We start from the raw sequence: 20,915 nt of genomic DNA on the forward strand, positions 1-20,915 counted from the left end.
AAACCCTTTTGGTAGATGCACATGGGTCACGGTTAATGGTAGAGAAAAATTTATTTTCTTTTATTTCTTTTACCTAAGAATGGTTTACATTATAGGTTGAATTGATTTTCTTCTTTTTGATGGTGAATTGTGTTTGGATATTTATCTGTTGCAATGTTCACTTTAATGCTTTCAATTCTAGTTACGGTTTTATTTAATTTCCAGTTTAATTTAATTTTTTTTTCGTATCAAAACGAAATTTCCAAAACCCCCCCCCCCTTCGTGTTTGACCTGATTTTCGAACCACATATTGGTCCTTGAGAGACGACCTAGGAGTCACTTCCTAGAACTATACTGCATTCTTTTATGCACAACTTTTGTTGGGAGGTGCGACCCTCTCATCAAAGGCATTTAAAGTAAATGGAAACAGTGAACTGAACGATCCTAAAGCAAGGTGTGTGAACTAATTTAAATACTCTCGAAAAATCTAAAAACTTATCTCACACTATTGAAATCAAGACATCAGCAGAATCACACTTCAGCGAGAATTAAATAGTTGGAATGAAACATCAATTCAAAACACAATTAATGAACACATGCAACTACATTAATTTTTTTTAAATGCGAAAAGGCTTTAACCACTTATGACGGAGTAGACACTTCAGCAAAGTCACTTAACCTATTAAAAATGAAACTATTGAGATAAAAATGTAAATTTTTAATTGAAGATATTCACCAACACATATCATTCGCGGAAGCAACACGTGTGCACATTCCAATTAAACATAAAATTTCATCACCAACCCAAATGGGCATAATCCACCGAGTGCACCAGCTCCTTGCTTCACCTTTTCTCCCTCATTAAAACAGCATCCTATTCTCTAATTTCAGCTTTGTAGGTGGCGGCATACGGCTACTTCTTCTAAAGGAGATGAAATAAAAAATTGCCAGCACCACCCAAAGTCCATCCGGACGTGACAATGCTCTCACTTTTACAAGTTGTCCTCGCTGGAATCCAGCTTCAATAAAAAGTGCGTAACCAAATTGAAAACAGCACATTAAAAAAAAATTAAAACTTCCCTTTTTCTTTTTCATCACCGTGCACATCATTCCAGCCTAGCCAGCCGTGACACCTCATTCTTTCCCTCTCGGTGCCCATCTAATCACTTCTTCATTCTCTGGAAAAAGACAGTTCTCTTTTCTTCCAGCAGCCGTGATGTGGATGCTCCAAGAATTTCATCACCGAGTGTGCACTTCTGCAGCCGTGACCCCACACTCTCCAACGTGCTGCTGCTCTCCAAAATGAAATGTGCTACATTGCAGCCGTGACACCTCCAGCTTTCTTCTTCCCACTCATCCAAGATCCAACAGTGTAAACATGGTTCACCGCCAAACTAAGAAAGAAAAATTCCCGTGAGCTGCTTCTATGCTTCCAGCTCACCGTGTGCGTACAGCTGCTGGACGAACGTGAGGACCCAAACTTCTTTTCAAAATGAAATACAACCTAATTTATAGAGTATGAAGATGGAATTTTAATTCAAGCATGCAAAAGAAAAACGAGACCGGACACCATCCAAGATTGAAAGCAAAATAAATTCACACTAGAATCAAAATCACCGTTGGAAGCAACTTGCCATTCCTACAAGAAAACGTTCAAAAGCCGAGAGAAGAAAAACTAGTAAACAGTGGCCAAAAAAAAGAGTAGTAATAGGGTGACACGCCTACGTGTCACTTACACTCATTTGACACGTCCAGGTCAGCTTTTTTTAAAAAAAATTGCAATGTGATGGAGGGTAAAAGTGGAAAAACACCTACTAGGGGACGTTTCTTGTTTAGGTTAAGAATCTAAATCCCCATTTCAGTTTTCTTTCAAAACTCGATTTCCACCACTGTTGTATGGTTCCCATTTTCATGTTTGAGGCAGTTTAGTGGTTTGTTGTGAACGTTATTCAGGCGCTGAAGTGGTTTATTGTGGAGGCTTGTGCTTGGTGTATCGATTTGTGTCGCGTGTGTCGTCTTCGGGTTTGAGGTACAGGTTTTTGATTTTATTTTTTCTGTCTTAGGCTTTGTAGTTTTTGTCCCAATGTCATTTTTTGCTATATCGGTTTATTGATTTGGGGTTGTGGGGGACCAATCTCTTATTTTTGGGTTGATAGGAGGTGGGGTTGGTTTGTTGGTGATGTGTTCTATGTTGGAGGTGGGGTTGCTTTGCTGGTAACGTGTTTTAGTAGTACTCTTTGAGACTTTTTTGTAGGAGCTTTATGTGTGGTGCGACAGGAAGCACACTAGTAAAAAGGTTGAGACTTTTGTGTTTGATTTTGACCCTAAGGAAGAAGGGTGTAGGCGTAATAAGGGGTCCATTCGGTTAAAAATTGGGGAGGTGGTTTTTAAGAGTTTTGAGTTTGATTTTGTCGCTATGTCATTGACTGAGGTGGGTTTTTAAGACCCTTTATGCATGCATTAGTTGAGTAATGAGCTGCAGTAAGTGGTTATGTTGTTAATCCTATGTGGTTATTTGTAAATCTGGTTTTGTACTGCCGTAGAAGTTTTTTATATTCAATGAGACAATGAGAGCCTTAGAAACAATGAGACCCTTCACAACCTGCTAAGCCAGTGAGCTTCCAGGACAACCTCTTCTTCCACTCCCAAACGGAATGAGATGAAATTATTCTCCCTGCAGTAGCTGGTTATCTTGTTAGTCGGATGTGGTTATTTGTAAATCGGGTTTTGTACATCTGTAGCAGTTTTTATATACAATATCAATGTCCACATTTTAAAATGCAATAAGTGGTGATATGGTTAGTTATGCATGCATTAGTTAGATACATTGTATTTTTTGGTACAGTAAGTGGTCAATGTTCAAATTTTAATATCACAATTCCACTTTATGCATGCATCAGTTAGATACATTGTATTTAACCAATTTATTAATTTGAACATGTGACTGTCAAGTGAGATACATAGTATTATACAATCAATTTTATTTTGTTTTGTTAAATTTGCAGGATATAGTGATATGGACAAAGAAGTCAGTGAAATGGTAAGTATGGTGTATTTTTATTAATTTACTATTAAATATGCACATTGTTGTATTGAATTAAGTAACATATGGTTTGATTTATACTTGCAGGCCTCACTTAGAGTTAGGCATCGAGTCCAGACACAACATATAGTTCAAGTGAACGGTTGCCTATCATCCTTTCAAAAGGAACGTTTAAAGTCAACACCTTTCAAGTGGTTGGTTGTTAGGGCCTGGCGAGTGTACGAGAGAAGAAGATATAGGAGGGATAGGGGAGAGGACGAGCGTCCTGAGCAAGAGGGGAATCGTACGGTAACGGACGAGCGTTCTGGGCCGGAGATAACGAGGGGCGAGGACGAACGTCCTCAGCGAGGGGAGGCCGAGCGAGCGGGGCAACAAGGAGTGAGGCCGAGCGCCCTGGGCGAGCAGAGCGAGGACGTACGTTCGGAGCGAACGGGACAACAGGGAGTGAGGACGATCGTCCTAAGTGAGGACGAGCGTCTTGAACAAAGGGAGACGACAACGAACGTCTAACTGGCAAGCGGAAGGACAGGCGGGACTCAAGGGACGTCAACAGAGTATTACAGTAATAAATACAATAAATATAGTAAATAAGGATAGAATGATTCTTTCCAGATAATTATAATAAATAGGCAATTACTATTATAGTAAATAAGGATAGAATGATTCTTTCCAGATAATTATAATAAATAGGCAATTACTATTATTCCCTACCTTTTCTGGAAGGAGTGATTAGTATAAATAAAGGAGGCACCTAGAGCTTAGGGATGCTTTTGATTATTTGAGTACTGTAAGGGAGGTTATGCTCTCGTGTGACTGAAGGAGACCCTGCTCCCAGTCATTGGTTGTGTTTTGTGATTACCAAAGTTGCAATAATAAAGAGTTTTTATTCAGTTAAGTACGTTTGCTCACTGTGAGAGGCAAGTTATGGGGTCAGGCACGTAACATTGGTGGATATGGTTGATGATATGGTTATTTCTAGCCCTATTCTTATAGAGTTAATCAGTAGGTGGGATGTTCAAAAATTGATAACATCGTAAGTTCAAATACCCGAAAGTTGTTGTGTAGAAGTACTATGTGAGGAGTATATAGAACGGTTAAGATTAAAAAATTCTACATTATTTTATTATAATGAAATATAAATGTGAAAAGGATATTGAGTGATTGGTTATGAACTTTTGGTGTAGGTTATGCTGTTTGCGACTGCGATGGTTGTGTTAAATCAATTGCATAAATCAGGAATGATCACTCGATGTTGTTTCAATCCATTTTTTGCGGTACATTAATTATTCATTGATGTTTGACCTTGGTGAAGTACGCATGTTTGAACTAATGTTACTGATGCAATTTTTGTAGACAACGATCATTGAAAGAATGAAGATTCCTAAAAAAAAGAGAGAATTATTGGAAGCAATAGATTACCATAATTTCTTCCAACCTCAGAGTTGTTCATTAAATCATTTGTTAATTTCTGAATTTGTAAGTACTTCAACCTATACCTTTATCATAACATGTGTTGTTCACTATATTGATGTTTGTGGTTGTGGTTATGTAGTTGTTTGTGCCTACTGTGAGTGATGACCATTGGTGGTGCTATTGTGTCAATTGCCAATCAAGGGAATTTTTCATTTTAGATTCTCTTGGTCATAAGAGGCGGACCAGATATGGTATTGACAAGGCAATGGTAAGAGAAGTTGTTTTGTAGACTTGTTATTTTGATGGAAGTATTATTTTAGAGTAAAAGGTGTACAATAATAATGAATGTGTTGAATACAAATTTCCAAGGTGGGTTGTTTGCAAGAGTTATTCAATATGATAGATAATGAAGCAAATTGTAAGGAGCGACAATTGAAGGTCATTAAAGAAGATTTGCCAATTCAACCAAATACGTTAGTGACCTTATCCATAACCAATGTATTAGGTTGTCTCATATGTGATCCTTCTAATATTAGTTTAATGTGTAGGTATGATTGTGGTTTGTTGGTGATGAAATATATGGAGTTATGGGACAACCAACCTAAATTTGATGGCAAAAAAATGCCCGATTACACAACGGTTGGTCTTCTTTAAGTATATGTTTGTATTGTTTGATATGGTTTTTGAAAACAGGTTATTAATTATAATATTTCACAACTGTAATATCAATGCAGGAGCAATTACAACTTATTCGACAACAAACGGTTTGTAATTGGGTATTACATGAAGGAAATATGCATAGAAGTACAGTAATGAAGAACTGTGGAATGCTATAGCAAATGAAGAAGTCATGAAGTAGGACAAAATGAAGAATTTGAAGACACTAAAGAAGGGATATAACTTGTAATGATGTTGGTGGAATATGATAGAATATGAAACAATTTTTGTTATCACTTTTTAAGTTGTTTACTATGTATAATGAAGGATCACAAATTGCATTAGTTATGTACTAGTATCACCAGTGTCCAATGTAGTTCCAGGAGGTGTTAAATGACCAATGTCCATTTTGTGTACATAAGCTATTAACTAAATTAGCAGAACATGCAGTGAACAAAAGTTATTGAGCAAATAACCATATAAAACTTAATAGATAACCAGTTACTGTACGAAAAATATTTGACATTGAAATTGAAGTTGAACACTTGTATTGTTGTACATAACCTATTCAGTAAATAACCGAATAAAGTTGTCCATATATCCAGTTACTGCATCAAAGAATTAAAACTTTGATATTGAATTTAACCAGTAATATTCTTGTACAACATAAAATTCAGAAATACCCACATAGGTTTAACAACATAACCAGTTATTGTAACCAAATCAGCGCCTATGCATGACGTGACCGAGCGCTCTGTACACGTGACCGAGCGTTCGCTCTGTCCAGCTGACCGAGCGTCCAGCGTTTCAGCACATCACCGTGCGCCTCCTTTACTGTGACGTGACCGAGTGATAGGTGTAAACTTAACTTGTTTTTGTTGCTTAAATTGTTGTGCTATTGAGTAAGTTTTAGTGTTAATTCTCATGAAAAGTATATAATTGTTGATATAAGTACAATTTTTACTGTTTAAATGTTTTTTGATGCTTTTGTTTGTTTATTTCGAAGTAAAATAAAGATTGGATACTATGAAAGACTTGGACCAGGCTCAGTGGCGCTGTTCTGCCGAGAGTTTCATGCCCGGGCGCCGAAAAAGGGCGTGATGCAGGACGCTCGTCGCCCAGGACGCTCGTCACATAGCGAGCACACGAACATTTCATAGCAAGCGGACGCTCGTCGCCCCCTGCACGCACAAGAGGACGCTCGTCCACAGAATATCAAGTCGACGCTCGATCTGGTAGTGGACGCTCGTCCATACGTCCGACGCTCGCACATGGACGCTCGTCTAGCGCTCGTGCAGACGCTGGAGCAGATGGACGCTCGTCCAGACGCTAATCCAGAAGGACGGTCGTCCAGAAGTATACGGTCGTCCAGACGCTCATCCAGAACGACGCTCGTCCAGACGCTCGTCCAGAAGTGGACGCTCGTCCAGAAAATTGGATGGTCGTCCAGAAAAGTGGACGTTGGCCCAGCGAGACACCCGTGACTCAATAATTGGACCCTTCTCTTTAAAAACCAGATCTGGAGTCCAGAACCAGAGAGTTCTGACGGGGAGGAAACCAGAGGACGCTGCAGCCGTGGTGGTGTAGAAAACCAATTCAATAAATAACCACTTGTATTGTTGTAGAAAACCAATTCAATAAATAACCGAATAAAGTTGTCCATAAAGTTAAACACTTTTATTTTTCACCAAATAAACTTCATATAAAACTTATAACATAACGAACATTACATAAGCACTTAATGCAACAACAAATTGATCAACATAAGTTAAGTAGTTCACAAATTTTTCTAAATAACACATCCATGTAACCATGCACAATATTCGACAACAAACAACAACGATAAATCTGAAATACAAGCAAGGAAATTATGAAAGTTTTCAAGTTGTTGCATTTATATTGTTCTTATTTCATCCAGTGCCTTCAGGTTTGTCAAGAGGTGGAATCAATTTCGATAGAATGTCATCAACGGATCGTGTTGGAGGCTTGTTGGTATCAATTGGTATTGATAGACGTACTAGGTCATCAGTTGGGCCCCCAATATCACTTCCAAAAACCTGCACAATCCCAGAGTATCATTTAAAGTCATAGAAAAGTTTACAACATATATAACAGTACAATAGAAAATTGTTCACAAAAATCTTTACCTTGACAATATTCCTCAGAGTTATGTTAAGATAGTATGTTTCACGTATTGGTGAAAAAATTGAAACCTGTACAAATATTATTGGTGGAATCCATATTTTGATGTGGGAATATAAGGTCAATAGCTAAGTATTTATGAAAATGAAATATACTTACATCTTGTAGGATTATCACACTTCCAACTTTTAAGTGTACACCTATTTCAGGATGATCAATGGCCTTGTGGTGAACACTTGCTTTTACAGTCCCTGTTGGATCCTATTAAGAAAGAGGTTCATTTATCACAATTATTGGTTGACAACCTTAGTTCATTTGTAAACAAGCATGACCTACAAATTTCATCTTCACCATACGTCGACAACAATAGCCACATACAAGAAGAACACCTGTATGATAGTAACATAGGCCATGATGTAGACACCACTACAAACACTGCTCAAATCCAAAGCCCCAAAAGTAGCTCCAGCATTGGCGCGAAGAGAGTTAGAAACGTTTGCGTTGCATTTCGTGCTGCTGCTGAGCAGAATAACCGTGCTGGGTGGGTGCCATTTTGCAAACTATTCCAATCACTATTCCCTCTGATTTCGTGCAACTTTTTCACTCTCTAGCTCTCCATCGCCACTACCCTTTTTCCATTTCTTCTAATCATCTCACACTTTATCCATTTATTGCAATATTCCCTTTTGCAAATAAGCAAAGCAAGCCCAAAAACACTAAGGACAGTAAATAATCCTACAGGTTTGCCCAATCGAGAATTTTATCTCTCACGACATTTCCCCCTTTAGTCTAGGGTTTCCGAAAATAAACCAAAAATAAAAAGAAAGATAGACAAATTATGAGAACAGAAGAAAGGAAGAAGAAACTCATACTTTATATTCTTCAAACGGTACAAAGGGGAGAAATTAGAAAGGGGACAAACCTTCCGCGCTCCACATCGATCACGTCCGGTACGAACTTTGCCTTTGGCTTCACCTTCGCTGGTACAAACTTTTCCGATCACGTCCAGCCTCCGGTGGCAGCAATGGAGTTCTCCTTTTTTTTTCTCTCTCGTTATCTCTCGTTCTCTCTCAACCCTAACCCCGGGAGGTGGAAAAAATTGCCTCTTCCTAAATGAAATGCTCGAACTTTCAAAATTTCAAATCCCACACACGATCCTAAGACAGCAAGTGAAACGCAACGTTTCATTTACTTTTTTACAAGCCAACTCAGCACCAGCCATAAACTGAAATGGCCAATCTATCCTTCATGATGTTGACAATTATCGGGTCCCACCGCGTGTCAAATGAATGTATATTTCTTTAACCGTGTCAAAGAATCATTTTTGCAAAAAAAATGTAACTGGCAGCTGCACAAGGGCCGTGTGTCCCTTTTTAATAAGGGTAGGGTCCACACAAAAAAACCCTAGGGTGCCAAGTCACTAACTTCTAATTTTTGGGTCTAATCTAATTTACCAAAAATTGACCCAAAATATAAGAGTTGATACAGAAATTCTAAACTACTGAATTACAATTTAATTAATTCTAAAATGTCTGTGTGGAGAGTCTTGAATTTATTTGGCATTCTTCCTGATGTCCCAAAATGTATTTCCGAAATTTTCCTGCACTTCAAAAATGCACTTAATCAGCTCAGAAAACCCAAATTAGCACAATTACAAATTTCCGACCAAATTAAGCAGAATTCGGAAAACGGGGAAATAACAAACAATTAAACGCAATTCCCTGGTTTATTTAAGTGCAATAAACTAAATATAATTCAAGAAATAACGACTCATCAATAGTCCTGCAACATTTTCAAACTCAAGGCTTCCTCCACCTTCTATGACTCTCATCCTTTTTTCAGCACTTCTTATTTACATTTTTCAACCTCAACATCCATTAGTGTAATGACCAGAGGGAAAGATTTCAAATCGGGTTCCTTCGTCATGGTCTTGCTCACAAGGTGTGGCTGAATCATTCCCTTAGGGAGCATGAAAGTGATTGCTCCAAGCTTGTTTCTTCCTTCAACGGCGTTATTTTTTGCCTTTTGAGTGTGAACATGCCTCAATTCCACTCCCAAGGGTGAAGTGTAATGTAGGGGAAGACCATATGAGGGGAAAATTTAGGCCTCTCGAACTCTGTGTTATGGTTATGGTGTGGGCGAACCTCTAGGATTCGGCTCATTTGCTCATTTGCTCATTCAATTGTTGGATATCAACTTTCATCCCTTCTTGAATTTCTCCTTGGTTCTCCAAGATTTGATAATTGGTTCGAGTCCTTTAGAGTATCTTGGATATTAAGCTGTATTTTTAAGTTTTTTTTTATTAGATGAAACAAATTAAGAAAAAGAAAATGAAAATGAAAAGAAAAAAGAAGAGACAATGTAGTTCAAATACTCTAGTCGGAAATTATAAAGCTGTGAAAACATTGCCCCGGTATAGTTTGGAAATTAACACGAAACAGAGTCAATAGGGTGGTTCATACAATGAAACATCCAGCACATCCAGAAGTTCAAAAAATGTGAAGCATAGAAAGTCTTGGTCAACCATCTCGGGCCTTAGCCATCACATTCTTCATTTCTCTAGTCAGCTCTTGCAGCAATTGAGGAAAGTTTCAATCCCCTTAGGCGGGTTAAAGATTGACACTCCAGACTGATGGACAAATTTGTAAGCACCAAAATATGATGTCACAAACTTGTTTCACAATCGGCAAGTATGACCGAATCGTTCAAGTAATAAAACTTGGTAAGACCAAGTATCGTTCTTCCCAAAGGACTCACGGCCTAGTTTAGTTATGTGGTTTCTTGATTAACTAAGACTTACAAACGAAATATTTGGGTTTAAAATGCAAGATGGAAAATAAACATGTATGCATGAATTTTGATCAATGGCAAAGACAAAAGATAAACACTTTCAATGGAATCTATGAATGAATATGTTGTTGGGGGTCAATTTCATCTCATCCACTCTCATATATTTTAGGAATTCAACATTCAAATCATCATTGTTAATGCCACTCACTAATGTACCATTCTAGATGGCTTCTCCCTAATCAAATAGTTCATACAATTCCTAGCATTCCTAATGATTAGTTCATTACCGCAGGAGCTTAAGGCAACCAATATAATATTGTCAGTAAAATATTGGGAGAAATTCCCCGGATCTAGATTTCCCCGTACGTGTCCGTATCAACAAAACCAATAATCATGCATTAGAATGAGTTAAACAATGCAAGCATTGAGCAAAGAGGAAAAACCCTAACTAATGATGAAAAGAAAGCATATGTCTTAATTCAAAGATGTATTCAACAAATCCATATACGAGAGCTTCAAGAGATTACATTGATTCCCCAACAAACATACAAGGTTTAGTTCACCATATTCATGGTGAACCTAGATGAATAACAATGAAAGTATGAAAGAATAAACCCAATAAAGGTGAAGAGGTAGCCTGAGCATCCAAGATCCTCCTTCAAAGGGGTGAAAGAGAGAGTGTTTGCCTCGTTTCTGCCAAAGATACCTAACTAAAGGACGTGCAAGCCCTTATATACTAATCTAGAGTTACAAAAGATTACAAAAGCCCAAGCCCAAAAAGTGCCGCTCAGCGCCATTTACCGCTCAGCGGTGGTTACGCGTCTTCTTTCTTCCCCTCAGCGGCCATTTGCCCCTCAGCGGTTCCAACGCCACCTCTTGAGTGCCGCTCAGCGGTGGTTTGCCGCTGAGCGGTGCCTTCGACTTCTCTTTTTGCACTCTTTCTTGTCTTTTCTAATGTCCTCTCTCTCATTCTTCACTTCTTTCACCAAATTCACCTCAAAAACCTGCACAAAAACACTCAAATCAAGCATAAACCTGTCCAGCTCTCTTATTTCTGAAAATATAAACAAAATGCATGATTTCAAGCTAGTTTCTAAGTCTAAAGGTTGCTTTTAGTATCACTTTTAAGCATGAAAATAACAGTTTTTTCAACTGTTATCACAACCCCAAACTTAGAACTTTGCTTGTCCTCAAGCAAACAAAATGTAACTCCATCTCCAACCAATTCATATGATGGTTCACTCATTCAAAATCCTATTTTCAAGATAAGTAATAACTTCACTCAAACTTATGACCAAGAGTTAATTCAAGATGTGCACATGCTTTAGTGTTCACAAAGTCATTTAAGTTCCAACAAATGCTATTTTTCATGAATGATCAATCAATTAAGCATGGATGTTCATGTGCTTATGGAATCTTTCCTCACTAGGTAAAGTGTTTCACTCAACACACAAGTGTATAAGAGGTAAAGTGTTTCACTCATTCACTCCACTATCACAATGTCACATGAATCAACTTTGCCTTTCATTTAACCACAATCAAATACATTCACAAGCATGCATCATCACAAGGACTTTTCAATGGCTTATAATGTGGCTGGGCTAACAAGAAAATTGGTTTTTCTGGATCACAAAATCCTTGAGTTAAGAGAATCATAACAACACAATCTTCTTATTCATTCCCAACTTTCTTTTGCCTTTGCTTTTGCATTTGCATTGAGCTTTGCTTCTTTTTCTTTTCTTTTCTTTGCATATTCTTACTTTTTAGCTCTTAGCTCAATGCTTTTTCCTTTTTCATGTTTCCCCAATAACCCCAAACTTGAACATTTAACAATACCACACAAGATCTTCTACTTAACTCAAGGTAAAGATTTTCAATCAAGGGTGTTCAGTGTATGTTTAAGGCTAAGGGTTCAAAGGCTAGAACACAACGTGTTCTCTTTTAGAAGGCTAACTTTATGAATTTGGCCAATAAAAAGGGTTTCAACAACACGGCCTTTGATCATATGATGCAAAACAAGCAATTGATTCAATCATAGAAAACCTGGGCAAAGTCATTCATGCTTTCAAAGTAACAGCATTCAACAATAACAACTCTGGAGCTCAAAACCTCACATATAAGCTCATTCACATTTGACATGCACATCCTGCTTAATTTCACAATCACAATCATGATATTATGCATTTGTTCACAAAGCTTGTGAATCACCTGTATAAGCATTTTAATGTGCACATCATCTCAACATCAATCAATCAATAAGCATCATCAAGCATTACTTATCAAACAATCACAGTTAATAGCAAACCATCATAACAAACCAGGTGTTCAATAGAGTACATCAAACCCTAATCTAAAAACAAAAACAAATAAGTTCAGAAAACTTAAACCACAAAAGCATAATCATATGATAGCATTCATCAGTAAATGCTATCTCAGCTCCTCATCAGTCCGAGCTCTCTGTATCTTCCTCTTCCTCTTCATCATCATCTTCATCAAATGCATCCTCCTCCTCAGCTTCATCTTCATCCATGTCTCGGGCTGAAGCTTCAGCTGCTTCAGCTCCTCCATGCCATGGTTCTTCTGGCCACGCTACCACATTATGGAATTCATCCATAGTCCACCTGTGTGCTGGAGGGGTATCATACATCCCCACTATCATCTCAGCCGTGGCCACCTGCCCTCTGTGGATGGACTGCAACTGAGCACCTATAAGAGACATATACATGTCCCTCATCTGGAATGGTTCTGCCTCATGAGTATCAGCAGAAGTCCTGCTCTGTGCTGGCCTTCTCTCTCTACGAGCCTGGCGTGGTGGCACTGGCTGGGCTGCCTCCTCACCTCCACAGTACTGTCTGTAATAGGCCTCATCTATAGCTTTTCTTGGCCTCTCAAATGGTGGAACAGAAGTGTCCACCCCAGCTAGCTTGCAAAGGTGAGTGATCAAAGAAGGATGTCCCAGTGGTGCTTTGTTGTTTGAGGTGTTAGCACACACACTAATCTCATCAGCTATCACCTGCCCAATATTAACATTCAAGTTTCTGATAACACAGTAGATGAATAGTGCCCTGCTGAGAGTAATATCTGACACATGTGAACATGGCTGAATGTTGGCATGAGAAAACGCCATCCAATACTTTGCAAGAGGAGTCAAATCTGTCCTCCTAATGTTAACCACTAAGCCAGATCTATTCCTTTGGAAGTGTCCTCCAAGTATACACAATACTCTCTCCACATCCTCATAATCAGCACCTTCCTCCATGCTAAGAGCAAACTGGCATTGCTCACCAGCCCACACAGTATCCAGAAAGTTATTTATGGAGTCAGGATCATACCTGATAGCATGGCCTCTAACATAGCCCAAATAATTCTCAGCTGGATAATCACCAATCTTCTTTGCATTGGTGTAAAATTCTTTCACCACAGCTATGTTGGCAGGTGATGGATAAGTGGCTAGCTTCCCCCAATCATTCCCTAACACTTGCTCTCCAAATTGAGGAGCAAAGTTAGGTATCATTCCAACCTTTCTCTCCATTAGAAGTCTCCTGTCCTGAACCACCCTAAAGTGCTTCTCATGTTTCCTAGAGAGGAACCTGCCATTATGGGGCTGCTCTGGTTCCTTTTCCTTTCTCTTGGTTGCCATGGTTTTCAATCTCTTTCCTGAAGAGGATGCCATTCCTGCATTCAAACATAAATCCAAAACCACAGAACATGATGTTAATCATTAGTAAACACAAAACAAAACTCCTTTTGAAGCTAAACCACCGCTGAGGGCCAGAATTTCCCCTCAGCGCCACCAGTGCCACATTCAAACACGCAACAAACCAGAAAAAACAAATCTGGCAGAGTGCCGCTCAGCGGTAAATGCCGCTCAGAGGTGATCTGCAGATTTTTGCAAATCTCTTTTTAAAACTGTCCTAACTCCACCCAAATGCAATTTTCAGTTTTCCAGTTCATAATCAAGCAGTTTAATCGGTTCAAACATCAAAGATATCATCAAATCATGCATAGAAATCAAAACCCCTAAATATTCATGCTTTGACAATCACAGTCAATTTCAAGAACCCTAGAATGAACAAAATGCATTTTACTTACTTGGGTGGAGATGCTAGATGATATGAGAATGCTTCCAAACTAGAATGCTCTCTTCCAACCCCAAACTTTGATGACACACTAGTATAAAAGTGAATGGAAGAGAAATCTTCTAAAAAGGGAAGAGTAGAAATATGTGGAAAACCTAGGTGAAGAGGTGTGGAAGTGTTTATGCAGAGAAGAACTTGAAAGAGTGTAAAAACGCGCAGCTTAGGGTTTAAAAATACCCCAATGGGCTCGGGTTCCGCTAAGGGGAACTTAAGCCCATCTGCGTTAGTACCGCTCAGCGGTAAATGCCGCTCAGCGGCACTTTCGTGATGTGCCCTTCTCCTTCTTTTCTTGACCTACGTGCCTTCCTAGCATACCCCTCATAGGTTCCCTGCAATTCAATGTTAAAAATGCTTATGCAAACCCTAACTAAAATAGACAAACAGAAAACAATCAATCAACTGGGTTGCCTCCCAGGTAGCGCTTGTTTAACGTCACGAGCCTGACCCAAAATCCACCAACACCCATCAAGTAGGTGTTTCAAACTTACCAGCACCCATCAGTAGGTGCAAAATCTTCTCACCAACACCCATCAGTAGGTGTTACAAACTTAGTATCCTTCAGTAGATACTTAATCCACCTAGCATCCTTCAGTAGATGCTAAATCCAACAAAATAATGTACAGAATAATGTTCACAAATTATAAATTACAAAACCAAATCAAAAGTTTGTAAATCCACTGGGTTGCCTCCCAGCAAGCGCTTCTTTAACGTCATTAGCTTGACCCTGTTAAAGCTCACATTCCATCTTCTTTATAATTGATGTAGTCCTTCCACCAACCTTTCAACTGCTTCCTTTGGACTGTTTTGGACTCTCTAGAATATGGAGACTCTATCTCTATCATCTCCTTCTCTTTAAAGCCTTTAATAACCCACAACTTGTTCTTGAGTCTTACAGGTGTGCCAAGTTGGAGTCTTAATTTTTTCCAGTCTCTAGGAACTTCTTCTCCTTTTCCAATCTCTTCTACCTTGGGTGCCTGAAAATACAAACAATGGTTATCAGAAACCTTAAGATTTTTATTTTTACCTCTAGTTATGGGTGCATCTCGAAATGCAGCTTTATAACTGGCTTCTTCCTCCTTTGCTTGTATCTCATCTTTGAACACATCCACCACCACTCTCTCCTCTCTGTCTTGGAGAACCACTATACCTTCATTCACATCAATGATAGCCCTAGCCGTTTTCATAAACGGCCTTCCAAGTATGAAAGGTATTTTCTCAGTTTCCATCTTCATCACCACAAAGTCTGCCAAGAACTGAAGTTTGCCAACACAAACTACAATGTCTTCTGCAATCCCACATGGCTCCTTTGAAGATCCATCAGCCATTACAAGATTAACCTTTACAGGTTTTATTTCAACATGGCCAATTTGCTCCAATAGAGAATAAGGCATCAAGTTAACACTTGAGCCTAAATCAAGGAGAGCTTTCTTTACCTTTTTCTTCCCTATAATGCAAGGAATAGAAAAACTGCCTGGATCTGCTGCTTTTGGTGGGAATGATTCTTTCTTAACAGTTATACACTTTTCTTCCTCATCCTCTCTACGTCTTCTTTTTGTAGAGGTTCCTTCATCTGATTTGGTGTAAACTGCTATTTTCTGTAGAATTTGTTCCCAAGGAGCTTCATTATCAACCATTTTGAATAAATCTGTGAAATTCATTGGTTTCTCCTGATTTGTTAGAAAAGGAAAAGTGTCCTTTCTTTCTTCTTCTCTTCTCTCTTCTGTTTCATCTTCTTCCAACTCAATGATCTCTTCATTTACACTCTTGACCACTTTGCACTCTTCTCTGGGGTTAACCTCAGTATTAGCCCCAAAGTTTCTGTTGGGTCTTTCTTCCAATTGCTTGGTGATCTGACCCATCTGAATCTCCAAATTCTTTATAGCAGCTTCAGTGCTCTTTTGAGAAGATTCAGTTTTCTGGATGAATTGCTGAAGAGTTTCTTCCAACTTTGTTGATCTGTCATTAAGCATAGATAATTGTTGCCACAAGGTTGGTTGCTGCTGCTGCTTATTAAACTGATTAGCCTGCCCAGCTTGTCCTTGGCCAATGCTTGGATGTGGTTTCCAACCCTGATTATAATTCCCTTGACGGTATGGAAACTGATTAGCCATGAAGTTAACATCCTCCAAGGCCTCCACTGGAAAAGCACACTGGCCATTTATGTGATCACCTCCACATAGTTCGCACAACTGGGTTTGTATCTGGGCAGCAGACTTCAACTCTTTAGGTAATTGAGCCAAAGTTTTTGTCAGAGTCTCTAGCTGTTGAGTTAGAATTTTATTCTGTGCTAGCAGAGCATCATGCGTTTGTAATTGTAGAACCCCTTTTCTGTGGCATAGGAGCTCCTCTTTCATTGTGCAGCTCATTATCACTTGTAGCCATATTTTCAATGATTTCAGTTGCTTCCTCTGGAGTCTTCCATTTGATATTGCCTCCAGCTGAGGCATCTAACATCATCTTGGTTTGTGAACCAAGCCCTCTAAGGAAAGTTAGGACTACTTCTTGATCTTCAAAGCCATGCGTGGGAGTTTTACGTAACAAGCTTTTATACCTATCCCATGCATGTCCAAGTGATTCTTCCATGCCCTGCTTGAATGAAGATATCTCTTGCTTTCCCTTAGTCACTTTAGATTGTGGGAAGTATTTATTCAAAAACTTTGCAACCACTGCTTCCCATTCCGTGAAACTTTCTTCTGGAAAAGAGTTCAACCAAAGCTTAGCATTGCCTCCCAATGAGAAAGGAAACAAGCTAAGTTTGATAGCTTCGTCTGGCACCCCATTAATCTTGACCGTGTTACAAATCTCATTAAATGTTGTAAGGTGCTCATATGGGCTTTCATGTGATAACCCATTAAATTGATTACTCTTTACCAGTTGAATTAATGCTGGTTTGACCTCCATGTTGGCTGCATTGACTCTAGGCCGAGCTATGCTATTGAAGTGCTGAGGTCCAGCAAGATTAGTGTAATCTGCAAGAGTTCTTCTAGCATTATTATTGTTCTCCATACTCCCTGTGCTATGAACAGAACCTTGTGGTGATGATTGTAGGAGAGTTTCAGGAGAAGGGAAAAGTTCTCTGGACGTTCTGATTCTTCTCCTCCTTCTACTCTCGTCTAGTCCTTCAAGTAGTGGTTCTGTTGTTTTCTTACTTCTAGTTCGAATTGCCTTCTGCATGCACAAGAAAACAAAACCCTAGAAAAGATTTGTTAGCACAAAAAGATATAGAAGAAAATAAAGATTGAAAAGATATAAGAAGATAAAAGATTTAGAAGATAGAATCAAATAAAATATAATAAAACCTAATCTAAAAAAATAAAATCTAATCTAAAAGATAAAATAAAATAAAATAAAATCTAACCTAACCTAAAAGATAGAATAAGAATAAAATAAAATCTAACCTAAAAAGATAAAAAAAATAAAATCTAATAAAATAAAATAAAATCTAATCTAAAAAGATAAAAATAAAATCTAACCTAAAAGATAAAAAAAAAAAATAAAATCTAACCTAAAAAGATAAAATAAAATCAAATAAAAACCGAAAAATAAAAAACAGAAAACAGAAAAACAGAAAACAGAAAAATAAAATAAAAATTCGAAATTAAAATAAAATCTAATCTAAAAAGATAAAAATAAAATCTAACCTAAAAGATAAAAATCAAATCTAAAAAAATAAAAAAATAAAAACAGAAAAAATAAAAACAGAAATTCAAAATTAAAGTCAAAGGTAATCAATAATCACACAAATTAACCAGTTAAACCATGAATCCCCGGCAACGGCGCCAAAAACTTGATGGACAAATTTGTAAGCACCAAAATATGATGTCACAAACTTGTTTCACAATCGGCAAGTATGACCGAATCGTTCAAGTAATAAAACTTGGTAAGACCAAGTATCGTTCTTCCCAAAGGACTCATGGCCTAGTTTAGTTATGTGGTTTCTTGATTAACTAAGACTTACAAACGAAATATTTGGGTTTAAAATGCAAGATGGAAAATAAACATGTATGCATGAATTTTGATCAATGGCAAAGACAAAAGATAAACACTTTCAATGGAATCTATGAATGAATATGTTGTTGGGGGTCAATTTCATCTCATCCACTCTCATATATTTTAGGAATTCAACATTCAAATCATCATTGTTAATGCCACTCACTAATGTACCATTCTAGATGGCTTCTCCCTAATCAAATAGTTCATACAATTCCTAGCATTCCTAATGATTAGTTCATTACCGCAGGAGCTTAAGGCAACCAATATAATATTGTCAGTAAAATATTGGGAGAAATTCCCCGGATCTAGATTTCCCCGTACGTGTCCGTATCAACAAAACCAATAATCATGCATTAGAATGAGTTAAACAATGCAAGCATTGAGCAAAGAGGAAAAACCCTAACTAATGATGAAAAGAAAGCATATGTCTTAATTCAAAGATGTATTCAACAAATCCATATACGAGAGCTTCAAGAGATTACATTGATTCCCCAACAAACATACAAGGTTTAGTTCACCATATTCATGGTGAACCTAGATGAATAACAATGAAAGTATGAAAGAATAAACCCAATAAAGGTGAAGAGGTAGCCTGAGCATCCAAGATCCTCCTTCAAAGGGGTGAAAGAGAGAGTGTTTGCCTCGTTTCTGCCAAAGATACCTAACTAAAGGACGTGCAAGCCCTTATATACTAATCTAGAGTTACAAAAGATTACAAAAGCCCAAGCCCAAAAAGTGCCGCTCAGCGCCATTTACCGCTCAGCGGTGGTTACGCGTCTTCTTTCTTCCCCTCAGCGGCCATTTGCCCCTCAGCGGTTCCAACGCCACCTCTTGAGTGCCGCTCAGCGGTGGTTTGCCGCTGAGCGGTGCCTTCGACTTCTCTTTTTGCACTCTTTCTTGTCTTTTCTAATGTCCTCTCTCTCATTCTTCACTTCTTTCACCAAATTCACCTCAAAACCTGCACAAAAACACTCAAATCAAGCATAAACCTGTCCAGCTCTCTTATTTCTGAAAATATAAACAAAATGCATGATTTCAAGCTAGTTTCTAAGTCTAAAGGTTGCTTTTAGTATCACTTTTAAGCATGAAAATAACAGTTTTTCAACTGTTATCACAGATTCAACATCAGTTAATAACTTCGGAACACCTTCAATGGCTTCATTGGCGAGGGAAGCTAGTTGTGAGAGACTTCTCTTTCAATTCCCCCTTGCTCAACAATATGCTTCTTCATTTGAATTATCAATTCTTTATGTCTCCTATTTAGCTTGATATCAACATTCCATATTAAGTTTTCTCACTGCTGCTTTGACACGCTGCTGATGGACAAATTTATGAACACCAAATTATGATGTCACAAACTTGTTTTCAATCGGCAAGTATGACCGAATCGTTCAAGTAATAAACTTGGTTAGACCAAGTATCGTTCTTCCCAAAGGACTCACGGCCTAGTTTAGTTATGTGATTTCTTAATTAACTAAGACTTACAAACGAATTAATTGGGGTTTAAAATGCAAGACAGAAAATAAATATGTATGCATGAATTTTGATCAATGGCAAAAAGCAAAAGATAAACACTTTCAATGAAATTTATGTATGGATATGTTGTTGGGGGTCAATTTCATCTTATCCACTCTCATATATTTTAGGAATTCAACAATCAAATCATCATTGTTAATGCCACTCTCTAATGTACCTTTCTAGAAGGCTTCTCCCTAATCACGAGTTCATACAATTCCTAGCATTCCTAATGATCAGTTCATAAGTGCAAAAGCTTAACGACAACCAATATAAAATTGGGAGAAATTCCCCGGATCTAGACTTCCCCGTACGTGCCCGTATCGACAAAACCAATAATCATGCATCGAATGAGTTAAACAATGCAAGCATTAAGCAAAGAGGAAAAACCCTAACTAATGATGAAAGAAAGCATAAGTCTTAATTAAAAGATGTAAAAACAGATTCCATATATGAGAGTTTCACAAGATTACATTGATTCCCCAACAAACATACAGAGTTTAGTTCACCATATTCATGGTGAACCTAGATGAATTACAATGAAAGAATGAAAGAATAAACCCTAAAAAGGTGAACAGGAAGCCTCATCATCCAAGATCCTCCTTCAAAGGGGTGGAAGAGAGAGTGTTTTCTTCGTTCCAGCCAGAGATGCCTAACCCTAGGAAACCCTAAAGCTTATATATCATTCGTAAATTACAAAAAGTCAAATCCAAGCCCATTAAAGTGCCGCTCAGCGGTAAAATACCGCTCAGCGGTGAGTGCGTGACTTGTTTGCTCCCCTCAGCGGCCATTTTGCCCCTCAGCGGACCTCCCGCAAGCTCCTGAGTGCCGCTCAGCGGTAAACTGCCGCTGAGCGGTGACTTCGGCTTCTCCTTTTTGCACTTTTTGTTGTCTTTTCTGATTTCAACTCTCTCCTTCTTCACTTCTTTCACCAAATTCACCTTAAAACCTGCACAAAAACACTGAAATCAAGCATAAACCTGTCCAGCTCTCTTATTTCTAAAAACATGAAGAAAAGCATGATTTCAAGCTAGTTTCTAAGTGTAAAGGTTGCTTTTAGTGTCAATTTTAATCATGAAAATAACAGTTTTTCAACTGTTATCAGCTGCTCAGCAGTGTGAAATTGTTTTTCACAATTTGGGTATGGAGAAATTACATTGAATGACAACTTGACTGTCTTAACCCTCTCTGTGATTCATTGGCTAAGGGAACCTTTCATCAAAACTCCATGATCTTGTGTCTCC

At 38.2% G+C, this 20,915-nt stretch overlaps 2 protein-coding genes and 1 long non-coding RNA gene across 6 annotated transcripts; 2 read left to right on the top strand and 1 right to left on the bottom strand.

The window, feature by feature from the left end:
- The first annotated feature begins 1,821 nt into the window (after positions 1 to 1,821).
- LOC148192225 (uncharacterized) lies at positions 1,822 to 3,222 on the top strand. Its single transcript, XR_015782703.1, has 3 exons — positions 1,822 to 2,008; positions 2,985 to 3,019; positions 3,110 to 3,222. It is a non-coding gene; the product is annotated as an uncharacterized LOC148192225 (long non-coding RNA).
- A 750-nt stretch (positions 3,223 to 3,972) lies between these two features.
- LOC148192226 (uncharacterized) lies at positions 3,973 to 5,447 on the top strand. The gene is made up of 5 exons (XM_088100969.1): positions 3,973 to 3,990; positions 4,207 to 4,296; positions 4,376 to 4,498; positions 4,575 to 4,703; positions 4,984 to 5,447. The coding sequence occupies exons 1-5, from the start codon at positions 3,976 to 3,978 to the stop codon at positions 4,987 to 4,989; spliced, it is 363 nt and encodes a 120-aa protein (XP_087957095.1). The 5' UTR covers positions 3,973 to 3,975; the 3' UTR covers positions 4,990 to 5,447.
- Positions 5,448 to 6,734: 1,287 nt separating this feature from the next.
- On the bottom strand, positions 6,735 to 8,314 carry LOC148192227 (uncharacterized). 4 transcript variants are annotated; one of them, XM_088100295.1, is made up of 5 exons: positions 8,157 to 8,314; positions 7,571 to 8,023; positions 7,394 to 7,495; positions 7,240 to 7,305; positions 6,735 to 7,149 (listed from the first exon to the last, which is right to left on the bottom strand). In XM_088100295.1, the coding sequence occupies exons 2-5, from the start codon at positions 7,586 to 7,588 to the stop codon at positions 7,003 to 7,005; spliced, it is 333 nt and encodes a 110-aa protein (XP_087956421.1). In that variant the 5' UTR covers positions 7,589 to 8,023; positions 8,157 to 8,314; the 3' UTR covers positions 6,735 to 7,002. The 4 variants fall into 4 exon arrangements, with proteins under 4 accessions (XP_087956421.1, XP_087956422.1, XP_087956420.1 ...); XM_088100296.1 differs by lacking the exon at positions 7,571 to 8,023 and having other exon boundaries at positions 7,394 to 7,485; positions 8,157 to 8,307; XM_088100294.1 differs by lacking the exon at positions 8,157 to 8,314 and having other exon boundaries at positions 7,571 to 8,150.
- Between the last annotated feature and the right edge of the window lie 12,601 nt (positions 8,315 to 20,915).

This window comes from Vigna umbellata, chromosome 10 (genome assembly GCF_029865625.1).
Source record: "Vigna umbellata cultivar VRB3 chromosome 10, Vumbellata_1.0, whole genome shotgun sequence".
Lineage (NCBI taxonomy): Eukaryota > Viridiplantae > Streptophyta > Magnoliopsida > Fabales > Fabaceae > Vigna > Vigna umbellata.

Bases quoted from the DNA above. Each gene is read 5' to 3' on its own strand.
- LOC148192226 (XM_088100969.1), top strand. The intron at 4,297-4,375 runs GTACATTAATTA...CAATTTTTGTAG, and splicing joins GTTTCAATCCATTTTTTGCG to ACAACGATCATTGAAAGAAT. The intron at 4,499-4,574 runs GTAAGTACTTCA...GTGGTTATGTAG, and splicing joins ATTTGTTAATTTCTGAATTT to TTGTTTGTGCCTACTGTGAG.
- LOC148192227 (XM_088100295.1), bottom strand. The intron at 7,306-7,393 runs GTAAGTATATTT...ATATTTGTACAG, and splicing joins GTGTGATAATCCTACAAGAT to GTTTCAATTTTTTCACCAAT. The intron at 7,150-7,239 runs GTAAAGATTTTT...GGGATTGTGCAG, and splicing joins CTCTGAGGAATATTGTCAAG to GTTTTTGGAAGTGATATTGG.